Here is a 17,439-nt window from a genome sequence, read left to right as displayed (position 1 = left end):
CAGGTAGACTCCCGTATCACTAGGCAGCTAGTGAAATGAATGAATCCATGCTGGAAGGAAATCTCAAGTCAAAAAGAGTAAAAGATCAGAGAGAGAGTACTTGGAACACCAAGAGGGTAGGAAGATAGATAAGCAAACATTAGAAGAGAAGAACATGCTAGAGCAAAGATTTGAAGAAATGATGGGCCAGTGCTCATACTCTTAAGTCTAATAAGATGAAGCTCCAATACTTTGGCCACCTGATGCAAGGAACTGACTCATTTGTAAAGACCCTGATGCTGGGAAAGATTGAAGGCAGAAGGAGAAGGGGACGACAGAGGATGAGATGGTTGGATGGCATCACTGACTCCATGGACATGAGTTTGGGTAGACTCTGCGAGTTGGTGAAGGACAGGGAGGCCTAGTGTGCTGGAGTCCATGGGGTCACAAAGGGTCGAACACTACTGAGCAACTGAACTGAACTGAACTGAAGATGAAGACCAGCCACTGGGTTGGCAGTTGTTGACCTGCCAAATTTTAGTGGAAAGACAGAAGCACAAGTTGAGAAGCCTGTGGGAGGTGTCTGAATGCCCCCTTTACGAGCGCTCTCTACCCTTGGCTAATGCCATCATGACAGGACCAATGAGCTGAGAGCTGTTTAGTACTTATGTGTTAACCCTCAATATAACATTGAAACATCATGTCTAACTATAATACAGGTACTACTGTTCCCACCTCATAGATGAATAAATAAACAACAGTAACAAAAGTAATTTCCCAAGGTCACAGAACTACCAACTTCAGAGCCAGGACTTAAACCCAGGTTAACTTCAGAGTATAAGTTCTTAAAAACGACACAACATGGGCTCCCTGGTAATACTGCCCACCATCTCCATGACAGACTGAGTGCAAGCCTCCTGAAGTCAGGGACCAAACTGTACCCAACTGTGCCCTTCAAACATTTACAGAATAAATGAAAACAACGAATTCACAGAATTTGGCTATAAGGGAAGGAAACAGAGCATGGTATAGAGAGGTGTCTGGGTCACGGGAAAGTTGGGAGAGGGAGGGTGTTTGGTTTTGCTCCTGCTTTTTCTTTCAGGGCAGAAGATACCTGAGCATTTTAATCAGACGGGACCTGTGAAGAGTGAAACAACCTCTTGCAATGGAACTGGATCAAGATCAGGGGCAAAAGGTTTAACCTGACACTTCTACAGATACTGGAAAAGAAAGGAGAAAGAGTTGCAGATACAGATTGTTGGTGCAACAGCAGGAAATTAAGCCGGTTCAAGCAATATAGCCTTTATCTTCTCTCTGAAGGTGTCAAGGCTGAGTGTAGAGAGGCAGGAGAAACATTCTCTATGGCCGTTTCAGCAAATGCTGTGCCAGGGCAGCTCCAAGTGGGAGCTACGCACACACACAGAGTATCAGTAAAGCATCCAAGTGAAAATGATGAAAGTCATCACTGTTTCTGTGTGGGGAAAATTTCAACCAGGATGTAACGGAGTCAGTGAATTTCACTCTGAACTCTTACATTGTTGGGCTTTTTAAGAGGTTCATATATTACTTTTTCAATTTAAAAAACTGTTAACAACAAAAAGGAATCAGACCCATAGAGAAGGTAAAAAGAGTGAATATAGTCTCAGCATAAACACTGAGAGAAGTAAAAAAGGACGTAACCAGAAAGTGGGGCCTTCCAGTGGCTCAGCAGTCAAATCCTGCTGATACAGGCTTGCGATGCAGGAGACATAGGCAGGAGATGTGGGTTCAATCCCTGGGTCAGGAAGATCCCCTGGAGAAAGGAAATGGCAACCCACACCAGTATTCTTGCCTGGAAAAATCTCAATCCATGGGGTCGAAAAAGAATCAGACACAACTGGGCAACTAAGCAACAGCAGCAGCCAGAAAGCTAGCTCAAAGCCCGGGCCCTGGCCCGTCTGGCTGCGTGCCACCCACAGGCTCCGTCCCCGGCCACACCTCAGGATGGCCCACACCTCTCTCCTCGCCTCCGTCCCATCAAGTGTAACACCAGGGTCGTGAGAGTCCTGCTTCAAAGCACTGTAGTAAGCGATTAAAGGAGTGTCAGTCCACCAGACAGCGGTGCCAGTGATGATGACTGTGACCGACAGGCTGAAGGCCCTGCCAATCAGTAGTTCCACAGAGTCCCGATGTCTAAGGCTGTAGTCTGCAGGGCTGGCGGGGTCTCCCCCAGGCCACAGAGCATGGGTCCATCACTGAGAAGCCTGTCAGGTCGCTCCAGGCCTGGAGACAGGAAGCAAGTGGACACGGAGGCCAGTGCTCTTTTATTTATTGATACTCCCTGTTATATCAGGTTTGAAGAGGCAAGGAATGTGAAGGCATCCTAGTTCAAAAAGAGTCCTGGGTTACTTCTGTAGAGTGTGGAGCAAATGCCATCAGCAGGAGGCTGACAGAGAAAGAAAGAGCGGCAAGGGCAGAAGACGAAGGTCTCGATGGAACAGAAAGGAGCGGAATGCATCCAGGGACCAAGCTCTTTACGTGTCCCCACTGGAATTGAGGTCGGGTCCCTGGACACCAGGAACGGGAGAAGAAGGGTGGAGGGAGGTGAGCAGCGGAGAAAGGTCAAGACGCCGTCAGTGACTGAGATCTGGTCACCTGCCCTTCAGGATGTCCGACACTGCAGAGGCGGAAATCTCCCCAACTCTGGGGTCTGGGAAAGACTCAAAATAATACAACTACAGTCTCCCACCTAGAAAGGGGTGACTTCACAACGACGCAAAACCTATACTTACTCACTACACACTGTTCTCCAGATGTTAAATTCTGGCCCTTCCTAGGCTAGCGACAGGTGCAGGGTCCTCTCCCGATGCTGGGCAGGCAGGAGGCTGCAGCCCCGTCACCCACATGGTCACAGGGGGCGCAACCACTCCAGACCGGACGACCAGCCTGTCTACCACCTTCAGAACACTGTTCAATCTGTGACAAGATACATTCAACACTTCATCACAGAACAGGCTTTCTGCTAGATGAGTTTGCTTGACTATAAGCCAACGTAATGTTCCAAGCACGAAGTAGCCTAAGCTAAGCTATGATGCTCAGCAGGTTAAGCATAGTCCATGCACTTTTGACTTAGGATATTTTTAACTTTCAACTAGTTTATTGGGCCCTAATCCCATGGCAATTCCAGAAAGAGCTGTAATAACAGCTGTCATGTATTAACTGCTAGTTTTGTGCTCAAGCTATTATAATAACATGCATCACCTCGACTAATCCTCACAATACTATGACTATCTATTCCATTTTACAGACAAGTTAACTGAGGCACAGAAGCTAATTCACCCAAGGACATATAACCCAAGCCTCTCTAACACAGGCCCCTGGAGAACCTGAGTCAGCAGGCTCAGTCCTCCAATGACCCAGATATGTTTCAAGTAGTCTCTGCATGCCCTCCCAGGTGGTGTTAGTGGTAAAGAATCCACCTGCAAAGGGGACATGGATTCGATCCCTGGTCAAGAAGATCCTTTCATGTAGGAAATGGCAATCCACTCTGGAACTTTTGCCCGGAAAATCCCATGGACAGAGGGGCCTGGTGGGCTATAATCCATGGCATCGCAAAGAGTCAGACACAATCGAGCGACTAAGCACACACATACATGCCCTCACCCACCCCCACTGCAATCTTTTAGAGAAAAGAAAATAGACATTAAAGGTATATTGATAACATTTAAATGTAAATTAATCATGAATAGATTAGTGAATCAGGCGGTATAAGATTACAAGAACAGTTTTGCATAGATTTTCAATTAACCAAGTGTTCACATTGTAAGCTTAAGCCTGTATCAGGCACCACCAAGAGAGAAAATGACTTCCAAAAGCTTACAAACATATGCACATAGCAACTGAAAACAAGCTCGAGATATCAGTAAGAGCAAAATAATACCCTCAGAAGAGAGGTGAGTGCAGTGAGAACATAGTTTTAATGGAAACTCTCACTTTTTACAAAGAAATGAAACTGTCACATTGGATTTCTGAATACAGATTATGTGCATTCTATTTTTCATGTTCATTTCTCAGGCTGTCAAATTTTTCATTAGAAATGAATTGTAATTGTCACTTGAATTGCATTCCATCCAAAGTTTTGGTAAACAGCAACAGTTTAATACCATAGTACAATCCATAATTAATGTCACCAATTTGCAAATCCTGGTTAAAAACTGAATGTTAACAAAGTTTCATTTTTATGACACCCAAATAAACAGCCTGCCTCAGCAAAATGCAGTGACCACAGGAAAAAGTCCCCCACATCCTGGAAAGATACCTCACAATAAATTGGAAAAATAAATGTAACATTATGTATCTTACAATTAGATCAATCCACATATCAATATCTTCCTTCGAGTTTTAAGAAATTCTACACCTCATCTCCAAAAAAAGCATACACTTTTCTTTTTAACATCTTTAATGGCTTAGAATTAGCAATAATTTCTTTGATGAGTTTTGGACAGGTTACTTACTATCTTTTCCTTGAAGGTCTGACACAGACCACAGATACCTGAGCATATCCCAAGGCCCTTAGCACCCAGGATGCCCTGAGGAGATGTTTCATTCATTAAATCATAGTGCCTCCTCCTTTTCAGGTATTTAAGATGGGCTATGATGCTCAATGGTGGAGAGATTAGAAAGTTATTGGGTACTAATTCCATTCATGGGTCTATTTTTAGGGAAAAAGAGATATATATAAATTGGAAACCCCCTCACCAAAAAAAATTAAAATGGAAAAAAAGTTTAAATCACATAAGCCCTTATTTCAAAGAAATGAAAAGCAAAGATAATAAGGAGATACAGACAGAAGGGGAAGAAATGAACATTTCAGTAGGATTTATGATGTTTCACTTCCGAAGCTTACTGGTGAGCAGTATATGGTGTTCTGTACCACTTTTGTAAGATAAAATGTATTTTTTAAAGACTGCAAGGGAAATGCTGACCCTCAGAAAACCATTTAGAGGTAGACTGTTTTGAAGCACATTATATACAATCCTTGGAGAAGGAAATGGCAACCCACTCCAGTACTCTTGCCTGGAAAATTCCATGAACTGAAGAGCCTGATAGGCTACAGTCCATGGGGTTGCAATCTTGATGAAAGTGAAAGAGGAGAGCGGAAAAGCTGGCCTAAAGCTCAACATTCAGAAAACGAAGATCATGGCATCTGGTCCCATCACTTCATGGGAAATAGATGGGGAAACAGTGGAAACAGTGTCAGACTTTATTTTGGGGGGCTCCAGAATCACTGCAGATGGTGAGTGCAGCCATGAAATTAAAAGACGCTTACTCCTTGGAAGAAAAGTTATGACCAACCTAGATAGTATATTCAAAAGCAGAGACATTACTTTGCCGACTAAGGTCCGTCCAGTCGAGGCTATGGTTTTTCCTGTGGTCAGGTACGGATGTGAGAGTTGGACTGTGAAAAAGGCTGAGCGCTGAAGAATTGATGCTTTTGAACTGTGGTGTTGGAGAAGACTTTTGAAGAGTCCCTTGGACTGCAAGGAGATCCAACCAGGCCATTCTGAAGGAGATCAACCCTGGGATTTCTTTGGAAGGAATGATGCTGAAGCTGAAACTCCAGTACTTTGGCCACCTCATGAGAAGAGCTGACTCATTGGAAAAGACTCTGATGCTGGGAGGGATTGGGGGCAGGAGGAGAAGGGGACAACAGAGGATGAGATGGCTGGATGCCATCACGGATTCGATGGACGTGAGTCTGAGTGAACTCTGGGAGTTGGTGACGGACAGGGAGGCCTGGCGTGCTGCGATTCATGGGTTCGCAAAGCGTCAGACACGACTGAGCGACTGAACTGAACTGAACTGAACTGATAAATACTAATCACTTCTAGTCTGCTACTGGTAAATACTTACTAATCACTTTTCAGTTCAGTTCAGTTCAGTCGTTCAGTCATGTCCGCTCAGCCTTCTTCACAGTCCAACTCTCACATCCATACATGACCACAGGAAAAACCATAGCCTTGACTAGACGGACCTCAGCCGGCAAAGTAGTGTCTCTGCTTTTGAATATACTATCTAGGTTGGTCATAACTTTTCTTCCAAGGAGTAAGCGTCTTTTAATTTCATGGCTGCAGTCACCATCTGCAGTGATTCTGGAGCCCCCCAAAATAAAGTCTGACACTGTTTCCACTGTTTCCCCATCTATTTCCCATGCAGTTTCAGTTCATCACAAAATGAAACACTAAAGAAAGGGACAAATCCTTTGCTTGTTCGGGGACCTCTCCTAACTTCTTAAGTCATCTCCAAGTTCCTCAAACTGAGGTCTGCAGGGCCCTTCTACAGACTCTACAATTCTATCAGAATTTTAAAACTTTCTATTTTTTCAAGATTATATTAAACATTAGAAATAAAGCAAGCACATTCTGGTGGAGAAGGAAATGGCAACCCACTCCAATATTCTCATCTGGGAGATCCCAGGGACAGAGGAGTCTGGCGGGCTACAGTCCACGGGGTCACAAGAGTCGGACACAACTTAGTGACTAAACCATCACCACCAAGCACATCCTGGATGATCGGAAAGTAAAAGCTGCTACAGTCCACGGGATTCTCCAGGCCAGAATACTGGAATGGGTAGCCGTTCCCTTCTCCAGGGGATCTTCCCAGCCCAGGGCTGAACCCAAGTCTCCCGCATTGCAGGCGGATTCTTTGCCAGCTGAGCCACCAGGGAAGCCCTCTCTACACCACATTCCCTCAGGCACTTTTGGTGAACACGCCTGTGTTTATGCGCACCACCAATATGGTATCAGCAGGCCAAACAACACAGGCCACATATCGTACAGGCTTCACCAACTCCTACACTTAGGAAAGATTCAGCTCCAAGAGGCTGGTACAATTCCAAAATGACACTATTCAAGGAGCAATAAACCTACAACTACAGAAAGTTACATTTCAAGAGAAAATGAATACAGGGACTGGTGGCCTTGGCTCCAGTTCTTTCTGCTCTTTTTCAACAGTTTCATATAATTTACTTTTTAAAAATCACATACGGCTCTTTTTTTATCATAAACACATTACAAGAGTTCACTACTTCAGCCAGAAGAGCCAGTGAGGCTGTTCACTTCAGAACCTCAAGTCCAGGCCTCATGAGAAGGACGGAGGTGTTCAGGGACAGGACTGCACCCAGCACGCAGGGCTGGACCTTTGGATGTACTGGTCCGTGCTGAGCCTCCTCAGCTCTGGAATCCCACTTCTGCCCCAAGAGCCAAGGCGACAAAAGGAACGCAGCAAACCACACACATATCTTTCCACTATTAAATCTAATAATGAGGATGCAATTTCAACAAAAATCATCAATTACATTAAATCAGTGTTACCAATTTAAACTTTATTGGTTTTTTATAGTTTCGTTTTGGATTTTATACGTAAATCTGTTTTGTAAAAGAGCCAAAAGCATAAAGATTTATACTTAACTTTTTATATATACATATATAAGTAACATTTATTTTTACTATCATTCAATTCACAATGGAGTGTCACAAGAATTTTTTTCCTAAATTTGAGGTTGTTTTCTTTGCAAGTTCCTTTTTGTAAGTTTCATTGGTACTCAAGTTTCATAGTTGCATGAAACTCATTTTACAAATAAAAACATTCCCCTCCCAAGGATTCAGAAACTTGCTCTGACCTTTTAGTCATAAGAATCAGAAGCCTCCACCACTGTGCATGTCAGCTGACATGTCAGGGTAAAACTAGAGAAAAGAATGCTTCCATCTCATCATGAGAAAAAAGTATGGCCCAATTAAGATTTCCCAATATAAGAAAGTTATTCAAATATGCACTGTAATGTTCCCAATGCCCTAAAGCCTACACAAAAATTGTACTGTCACTACTACTATTACTACCAATGATGACAACAACAAAACTATAAATCGTAAATATTTAGATAGAGGCTAAACGCTGTTACAGGGACCGTTCTCAACTCATCACATTTAATTTCTAATCTTCCCAACAGCTTCCTTTTACACATGAGGAAACGGGCACAGGGTGAGGTTAAACAACTCACCTGAGTTCACACAGCTAATAAGTGACTCAGCTGGAACCCAAGCCCTCAAAGTGATCCAAGTCACTGCCTCGAAATATTATTCATAATGTCTCTTCTACAGAATATTTGTGAGAAAGGATGGCAGTGGATCATTTGAGGAACAAAATCTAAGGCAAGCATTTCCAAGTATTTTTCATTAGACAGTACTCTGAATATTCCAGCATCAAAACTTAACTCACTGAAACTTAAATTCTCCCCTAAGTTAATAATCATTATGTGATTTGCTATTTGCGAAAATTACTCTCAGCACTAAGGTGTTTCAATGCCACCCTGCTGCTACCACAGGGTGAGAGAGAGTTACCTTTGTAGATCCTGTTCAAAGAAAGCTCATGCTTTGATCCTTAATATCCCATGAAGTAAAAGGTTATGCTTAATCTATATTTTATAGATCTAAAAGTCAAATTAGTTTCTGGGATAAACAAGCAGAGTGTGATGGTAAGCATATTCTGTAGCATTCATTTCATTCCGAGTTTGGAGACAGTATACTATGTGCTGAGTTAAAGACAACTGCATTACTGTTACACGAAGCAGTTTTGCCTTGTATTATTCCGTAAGCATAAACAAGTTATACACATGTTAATTTACATTCCATATAAAAAGCCAATTTTAAATCCAATTTATAAGGCAATAAATATATAAAGATTCTAGGACACAGCAATAAAGTTATGCTATAAAGCAGAGTTAATTTAAGACAACAATAATAAAAGCATGACAAATTTTAGCATTCTACCAACTGCACAAAGGTGTTTCAGGTAACATCTGTTCAGAAGCAATTGCTGCAAGACAGACTAGATGAGATGCAAGGTTTCACAGTGCAATAAATGTATGTCAGTTTGCCTGCTTCATAATTAAAGACATGAGTCTTTGAAAAAAGCAATTAAGCCTTTCTCTAAATCTAAAACAATCATCCCTGCTCCCACCCCTCCTTACTCACAAAGAGCCACATGATCCAGAAGTGTATGTACCATCTATCATCTGTTTTCAGCAGCTAATATACTCCCCAAAAACCACTGGATATATTTTGTTTCTTTTAATAAGTCATATTGACAAATGAAAGTAAGCTTATTTTTTTCTATTAGAAGGATAGAAAGAAAAGAAAGTCTGAGATGATTCAGAGCAATTTACATTCAACTTCTGTTATCTGCAGGTTCTGAATCCAAGTAGTCAACCAACCACAGATCAAAAATATTTGGGGAAAAAAAGCTTCAGAAAGTTCCAAAAACCAAAACTTGAATTTGCCACAGGATAATCCATGGGGTCTCAAAGAGTCAGACACAACTAAGTGACTAACACACTGTGCATAGGTTATGTACGGGACTTGAGCATCCATGGATTTTAGCATCCAAGGAGGGTCCTGGAGCCAATCCCCCATGGATACCAAAAGACAACTCTACTTAGAAGACTGAGCTGAATAAACTGATTTTACTTTAAATAGGTTTCTGTGCCTGCTGGGTTAGGTGGAGTTTTGATATGAATAAAATTCAGATACCTAAAGCCTTCAGCTAAGAACACAATCTCCAATTCTTGATAGTGCAAATCTAGGACAACTGAAACCATCACTTTTCTGAGGACTCAATGAAGAAATTAATTCAAAACAAGCACACAGAAATCGCCTGTATCATTATCATAGTCGCTTTATGAGAAAGATACAGCACAGCAAGATGAATGAAGGTTCTAGTCTTTCTAGGAAACCAAACTGTGGTTATCTTCTTTTCACTCAGACCACAAATCTAAACTAAACAATACCACAGGAAGAGATTTAAATGATCTGATGGTTCTCATAAAACATACACTTACAAGTTGTGAAACCAAAACTTTCAATGTGGTCATCCTCATAACTATACCTGCTGATAGTTTCCTGTGGCAGCAGTAACAAATTATTAATACCACAACCTGATGGCTTAAAACAACAGAAATGTTTTCAACCGGGCTAAAATCAAGGTGTCAGGAGGGCTGATCCCCGGAAGCTCTACGGGAACAGCCCCGCCTCTCCCAGCCTCTGACGCTGCAGCATTCTGTAGTGCGCCACTGCCATCTCCCTTGCAGTCACCTCACTTCTTCCTCTCTGTAGTCAAGTCTCCCTCTACCTCCTCTCCTAAGTAAACGTGCTTGCATGTAGGGTCCACCCAGATAACCCAGAATAATATCTCCATTTTGTCAACTTAATTATGCCTGCAATGTCTTTTGTCATAAGGTAACCAGGCTCCAGAAATTAAGATGTGATGCTTTTGAACTGTGGTGTTGGAAAAGACCCTTGAGAGTCCCTTGGACAGAAGGAGATCAAACCAGTCCATCCTAAAGGAAATCAGTCCTGAATATTCATTGGAAGGACTGATGCTAAAGCTGAAGCTCGAATACTTTGGCCACCTGATGTGAAGAGCTGACTCACTGGAAAGGACCATGCTGGGAAAGACTGAAGGCAGGAAGAGAAGGGGACGACAGAGGATGAGACAGTTGGATGGCATCACTGACTCGATGAACACGAGTTTGAGTAAGCTCTGGGAGTTGCTGATGGACAGGGAGGCCTGGCGTGCTGCAGTCGATGGGGTCGCAAAGGGTTGAACACAACTGAAGGACAGAATTGAGCTGAATCTTTGGGCGGGGGTGTCATTATTCAGCCAACCACTGCTTCCTCCAAAGAAGCCCAAGGAAATGAGGTGAGCAGACAGGATTCTCACCAAGCCCACCCCAATTTCAGTTCTCAAGTTCCCAGTACAATAGCAAAAGTCCTCCAACCTAACACCTCTTCCCACCTCACAAAATGCTTACAATCAGGAAATCACTAAATCTATATTGCTTAAAGACATTACTAACTAGTGTTAATGGTTCCTGAATGAAAAACGCAGCTGCTACTGCTGCTGCTAAGTTGCTTCAGTCATGTCCGACTCTGTCCGACCCCATAGATGGCAGCCCATCAGGCTCCTCCATCCCTGGGATTCTCCAGGCAAGAACACTGGAGTGGGTTGCCATTTCCTTCTCCAATGCATGAAAGTGAAAAGTGAAAGTGAAGTCGCTCAGTCGTGTCCGACTCCTAGCAACCCCATGGACTGCAGCCCACCAGGCTCCTCCATCCATGGGATTTGCCAGGCAAGAGTACTGGAGTGGGGTGCCACTGCCTTCTCTGAAAAACGCAGCAGTAATGAGTAAAACTCCCACTAGCATGGAAGAGTAACACAGGACAGGGACTCAGGATGTGACCTCTGGAGCCAGGCTCACCCCCAGGCAACAATGCAACCAGAGGCAGTCTAACCTCTGTACCTCAGTTTCCCCTTCTAGCAAACAAGGCTAATTCATAGTACCTACCTCATTGGGTTGTTAAACAGATTACAGGAGCTGAAATCTATGACACACCTAAAACAGTGCTTGGCTCATTAAAGTTAACTGTTATTACTAACAATGATCAACCACAGTAGACATACAGATGTTAATGGATCTGGTGAAAAAGCTCTCGTATCAAAACTGAGGATACTGTAATGACAGAACTAGATAATATAATAACAATCTATAAATGGAAACCGTAAGATGAGATGTGAAATTTACACTGAAGTCTGTGAGAACTCTTAAAGGATATCCTAACTGAAAAAACTGAGCTACTTTGCCAGCTTGGATCACAGAATTTACAGGCTCCCTTTCAAAGGACGGACCCACATACTAGAGATGGAGACTGCCTGAAACCATCTGGATCTGGGGGCGTCCCCGTCTTTACTGTGCATTTCTAGTAGTGGGAGGTAAGAATTAAACGCCTAGTGTCACTGAAGAATTTTCACAATGAGTTCAATTCAGTTCAGTCGCTCCCTCGTATCCAGCTCTTTGCGACCCCAGGAATCGCAGCACACCAGGCCTCCCTGTCCATCACCAACTCCCAGAGTTCACTCAGACTCACGTCCATCAGGTCCGTGATGCCATCCAGCCATCTCATCCTCTGTCATCCCCTTCTCCTCCTGCCTCCAATCCCTCCCAGCATCAGACTCTTTTCCAATGAGTCAACTCTTCGCATGAGGTAGCCAAAGTACTGGAGTTTCAGCTTTAGCATCATTCAGTCCAAAGAAATCCCAGGGTTGATCTCCTTCAGAATGGACTGGTTGGATCTCCTTGCAGTCCAAGGGACTCTCAAGAGTCTTCTCCAACACCACAGTTCAAAAGCATCAATTCTTCGGCGCTCAGTTTTCTTCACAGTCCAACTCTCACATCCATACATGACTACTGGAAAAACCATAGCCTTGACTAAACGGACCTTAGTTGGCAAAGTAATGTCTCTGCTTTTGAATATGCTATCTAGGTTGGTCATAACTTTTCTTCCAAGGAGTAAGCGTCTTTTAATTTCATGGCTGCAGTCACCATCTGCAGTGATTCTGGAGCCCCAAAAAATAAAGTCTGACACTGTTTCCACCGTTTCCCCATCTATTTCCCATGAGGTAATGGGACTGGATGCCATGATCTTCGTTTTCTGAATGTTGAGCTTTAAGCCAACTCTCCTCTTTCACTTTCATCAAGAGGCTTTTTAGTTCCTCTTTACTTTCTACCATAAGGGTAGGAAACCATTTTGTCTTGTTCTAGAAGGGTAATAGAACTTGGGTTCAGGTACGAATAGTGTGAGGTAGGGCAAGAACCAGTTTAATGATCCTACTGGATTCTCTTCACCTTCATGAAGTCTTCACCCAGGCTCCTGCCTTGTCCTTCCAGCCTCCACTGGTGGCACCCTGTCCCCGGTAACTATCCCCAGGACCTTCACACACACACACACACATACAAGCTGCTTGCCACATCCCCTGCTGAAACCAAGTGGGTGAGTTCACAAGCAGCCCAAAGGAAGCTGATTTATTGTTCAGCCAAACTATCCTACATTTACAACAGACAAATCTCTACTATTTACACATATCTATGGGGAGAAAGTCTATGCTACAGACGTTTATACACAATTCAAAACTAACTAGAGGCCCACAACTATACAAGTAGCAAAAAACAAGGATTCGTCTGCTTTATCTAAAGTACAACAGAAATTCAGTGGGGAACAGAGCTCCCACCTTCTTACACTAAGGAGCCAGTGGCCAGTTTACCCGCAGTTCCACACAAGCTTGCAGCTCTGTGGCTTGCAAACACCAGTCACGCACATTATCACCAACCTGCATGACTTGTTACAGTCAAAAGCAACCAGGAGACCTAATGACTATGTGACCTGGAGAGATTCAGACTAGCTAGCATCATTTCATTCCAAATCAAGAGAAAGCCAAAAATGGACTTGAGGTCCAGCAGTACAGCAGACTGAACGACAGAACAATCACTATTTAGGGCACTGCTGAGATCTCATGAGGAAGGGGTGGTATCCAAAAATCACCCTCCAACTGATTAGCAAGTGTCACTGAAGTGGGACTGAGAACAGGAGAAGCAGGCGGGGCTGGGAACGCCTGCTCAGAAGGTAACCTTGATACTGGGATACTGAGCCTAGGCTAGAGAGTTAGAGTTGACCCTGGAACTCCAGGCCCTCTAAGAGTCCAATGAGAGATAGCACTTTCAGGCTCCTGGTAGAAATAGACTCAGATCATGCCCAAAGAAAACTCTCCAAAGTCAGGCCTCCTAGAAGACAGGTTAAGATTAAGCATTGAAATTTTCAATACAAAATTTAACAAGCACAGAGGGAGAGACCACTCTACCACGGGTGCAAGTCAGTGTACACAGTCCAAAGGTGCACATACCATAAATGCCAAATATAGACGAAAAAGTGTAAAGTAAGCAGTGTCTAAAGGAACAAAGGAATAAGAAACAGCAATATAAAGAATACAGTAACGAGGCAGATTTGAAAAAGCAAATGGACCTTATAGAAATAAAAGATAATTGATAACTCAAATATTCAGAATAAGTTAAATAGATTAGACACAGCTGATGACAGAATTAGTGAAATGGAAAATACCAAGAAATTATCATGTAAGCAAGAATCTAAATTAACTTATGAGACTACAAAGAATCCAAATTACTTCTAAATTAAAGTCATGATTTAAATCAGACTTCTACCAATCTAAAAACACACATAGTATTTTAAATGTATTTATTAGACTGAGGGCTTAAAAGTGTGTGTCTTTTAGACATTTTTCATCTTTACAACATATCTAAGAAGCGAGAAACAGCACAGAACCTAGAACTCACATCATCTGATATATCCTTCAAGGAAACTAAATCTATTAATAAATATTATTTTAGGTTCTATTTTCATGATATCCTTGCTGGAAGGAGTCACAGAAAATTACACCTTATATATTCTGGAGCACAGGAGTCAGAGACAAACTGGAATGATGACATTAACTCAGAGAGTGAAAAGAAGAAAAGTCATTGCCCAGTGGATTCTTCCCATATGGGGTAGAATCTTTTACTGCCAATCTAACTCTATCTTATTTATTCCTCAGCCCTGTCAAGATAACAATCAACAACATAGTTGATCCCCTTTGTAAAATTTCACATTCCTATGGCTATACTTTGGCCACCTCATGCGAAGAGCTGACTCATTGGAAAAGACTCTGATGCTGGGAGGGACTGGGGGCAGGAGGAAAAGGGGGCGACAGAGGATGAGATGGCTGGATGACATCACCAACTCGATGGACGTGAGTCTTGAGTGAACTCCAGGAGTTGGTGATGGACAAGGAGGCCTGGCTTACTGCAATTCATGGGGTCGCAAAGAGTCGGACACAACTGAGCAACTGAACTGAACTGAACTAATGGTCATCTTGATACTTAATTTTGCATCATTAATCCATGTTGTCCTTCATTTTCAGTATTCTGATACATCTCAGGCTCTGCTCTTTTATTCATGTATCATTTTTGACTGTTCTATGTAGCTACTCACTCCTCTTCCACAAGCCTTCATCCCTTAATTTGTGTATCTTGACTCATATTTCTAACAACTTTCATTTGTTTACAGAAGGAACAAACTGTACTCTAAAATTTCACCTATGACTAAAATGTTTTTCCGTATTCCTAAGTAAAATGGAGGGGTATTAAATTTTCAGTTCTGTCTCACTCCAAATGTATCAACCCTCTATGTAATTTGCTTGTGATTTACTTACACACAAGAGAACAAAACAATCTTCTGTGTCTGTTCTTTCACTAGTTAGTGCCAATACAAAGATTTACAAGGCGCTAACGTGAATAAGAGAAGCAACTGGAATAGCAGGTTTCAAATACTCAGACTTCTTTCCAAACTAAACAAAACATTCTTTAGCGGTGACTTCATGACCCGCCAAGTTTTAAAACAAGCCGTTTCAATTTGTAAAGTTACAAAGAGTTGACTCATTGGAAAAGACTCTGATGCTGGGAGGGACTGGGGGCAGGAGGAAAAGGGGAAGACAGAGGATGAGATGGCTGGATGACATCACCAACTCGATGGACGTGAGTCTGAGTGAACTCCAGGAGTAGGTGATGGACAGGGAGGCCTGGCGTGCTGCGGTTCATGGGGTCGCAAAGAGTCGGACACGACTGAGCGACTGAACTGAACTGAATCTACTTTTAAAAACTTCTTCTTGGGAATTAAAATATGAAGCAGAAAAAGCAATCCTATCACCTAAAGATCACTTCGATATATCTCATACTCTCAGATGCTATGGGAAAAAGGAAACGTTTAACTTAAAAATGCGAAGTGCACGAGAGACATCACGACTTATACGTTTGAAGCTGCTTCTCACGACAGCCTTAGGAAGTTGGGGCAGTGATCATGTGTTTGTCAAAGGATCCAAATAGAACTGGGCCTGCCGTCATAACCCGTGAGGAGACGGCAACTCTGACGATCTAGAACAAAGCGTAGCTCACCGCTCCGCCCAGGGAACCCGCCCACGCTGTCGGCCAGGCCGGAGCTGAGGAAAACCGAGGGACCCATGACCGGGTCGCAGCCCGCCCGGACCAAGGCCCAACTTACAAACTTGGGGCGCTTCTCCGCAGGCGCCGCGGGGCCGCGGGTCGGCGGAGGGCGCTGCAGGCCCTTCCTGCGCGGCGCCTCGCTGTCCCGGCGGCTGTGGCCCGGGGAGGAGGCGGGGTAGGCGGCCCCGACGGCCGAGCGCTGCGCCAGGGCACGCAGCCGCGGCCGGGGCCGGTCCATGCTTCCGCGGCTCCGGGAAGGTGAGGGAGGAGAAGGCCGCAGCTCTGCAAGCGACGGGCGGGAGCCCGGAGTCCGCGGCGCGCGCGTCCCCAGTCCCGCCGACAGCGCCTGCCCGGATCAGTTCAACCGCTACCTCCCGGCCGCCGGCTACACATCCGAAAAGTCCCGCCGCCGACGAGCACCAGGGCCCAGCCAATCCGGGGCCGCCGTCGACCCCGGGCCCAGCCAATCCGGAGCTGCACTCGGAGTGACGCGCCCTGGGCACCGCCCCATCCGGGCAAGAAGAAGCGTGATTGGCGAGTCCGCGGTTCTCTGCGCCGCTTGAGCCACTGGGGGCCCAGGCGGCCCGAGTTGAAGGGCACTGGGTGCGGCCGGCTTTGGAAATGTGGGAAGCATACCGGGAAGTGACTAGTCTGGGTGTGTTCGGAATTTGGAGAATGGGTTCCGGCTGACCTGGGAGGCAGGCGGGACCCGCCCAGCTCAGCCACTTAAGCAGAACTTGGATGCGAAATCATCTGCTCCGCGTTTCCGCACGTCTTGGGAGGCCCCGGTGTGACGACCACTGGGAAAAGTAGTTCCTCTGGGATCTGTACTTGAAGTGCCGCTAAGCAGGAGAGGACCGCAGCGCCCAGGACGCCCCGGAGGACGCTTTCTCCACAGACTGAGCACCTGCTGAGAGCTGGGAGCCCGCTCGAGGGTGGCAGAGGCAGCCACCAAAAACCAAACAGCGCTTCCTGGAGGAGCTCACAGTCTAATAATGTGCTTCACAAATCCTTACACAGATGAAATAACATAAATGTTATAGCAGTTAATTTAAAACTTCTTGAGAATAAAAAAAATTATTAAATCTGAAGGAGAGGATTTGGAAAGAAGAAAGGAAGGATGCAGAGACTTTCTTAGGACAGAAAAGAGTGGCGTGACTTTCAGCAAAAAGACGTTCCAGGCAGGAGCAAGGCCTAGCGGAGCAGAACATCGGAACAACCTAGATGTCCATCTACTGATGAATGAATGAAGAAAATGTAGTACATATGTACAATGGGATATTAGCCTTAAAAAGGAATGAAATTGGGTTATTCGCAGGAATGTGGATGGATTTAGTCTGTCAAACAGAGTGATGTACCAGGCTTCCCTGGTAGCTTGGACGGTAAAGCGTCTGCCTACAATGCGGGAGACCCGGGTTCGATCCCTGGGTCGGGAAGATCTCCTGGAGAAGGAAATGGCAACCCACTTCAGTATTCATGCCTGGAAAATCCCGTGGACTGAGGAGCCTGGTGGGCTACAGTCCATGGGGTCGCAAAGAGTC

At 44.3% G+C, this 17,439-nt stretch overlaps 1 protein-coding gene across 4 annotated transcripts in view; it reads right to left on the bottom strand.

Moving 5' to 3' along the window:
* DIAPH3 (diaphanous related formin 3) overlaps nt 1–16,136 on the bottom strand; it is a 563,626-nt gene extending 547,490 nt beyond the window's left edge. For all 4 annotated transcript variants that reach the window (XM_068984294.1, XM_068984295.1, XM_068984296.1 and 1 more), the window contains exon 1: nt 15,957–16,136. In XM_068984294.1, coding sequence (XP_068840395.1) covers nt 15,957–16,136 — 180 coding nt within the window. The remainder of the gene's footprint in view (nt 1–15,956) is intronic.
* Nucleotides 16,137–17,439: the final 1,303 nt, after the last annotated feature.

Source organism: Capricornis sumatraensis, chromosome 12, assembly GCF_032405125.1.
Source record: "Capricornis sumatraensis isolate serow.1 chromosome 12, serow.2, whole genome shotgun sequence".
In the NCBI taxonomy this organism is placed as follows: domain Eukaryota; kingdom Metazoa; phylum Chordata; class Mammalia; order Artiodactyla; family Bovidae; genus Capricornis; species Capricornis sumatraensis.
Note: the sequence above shows the minus strand (reverse complement) of the source record. Positions and strands in the feature narration are given on the sequence as shown.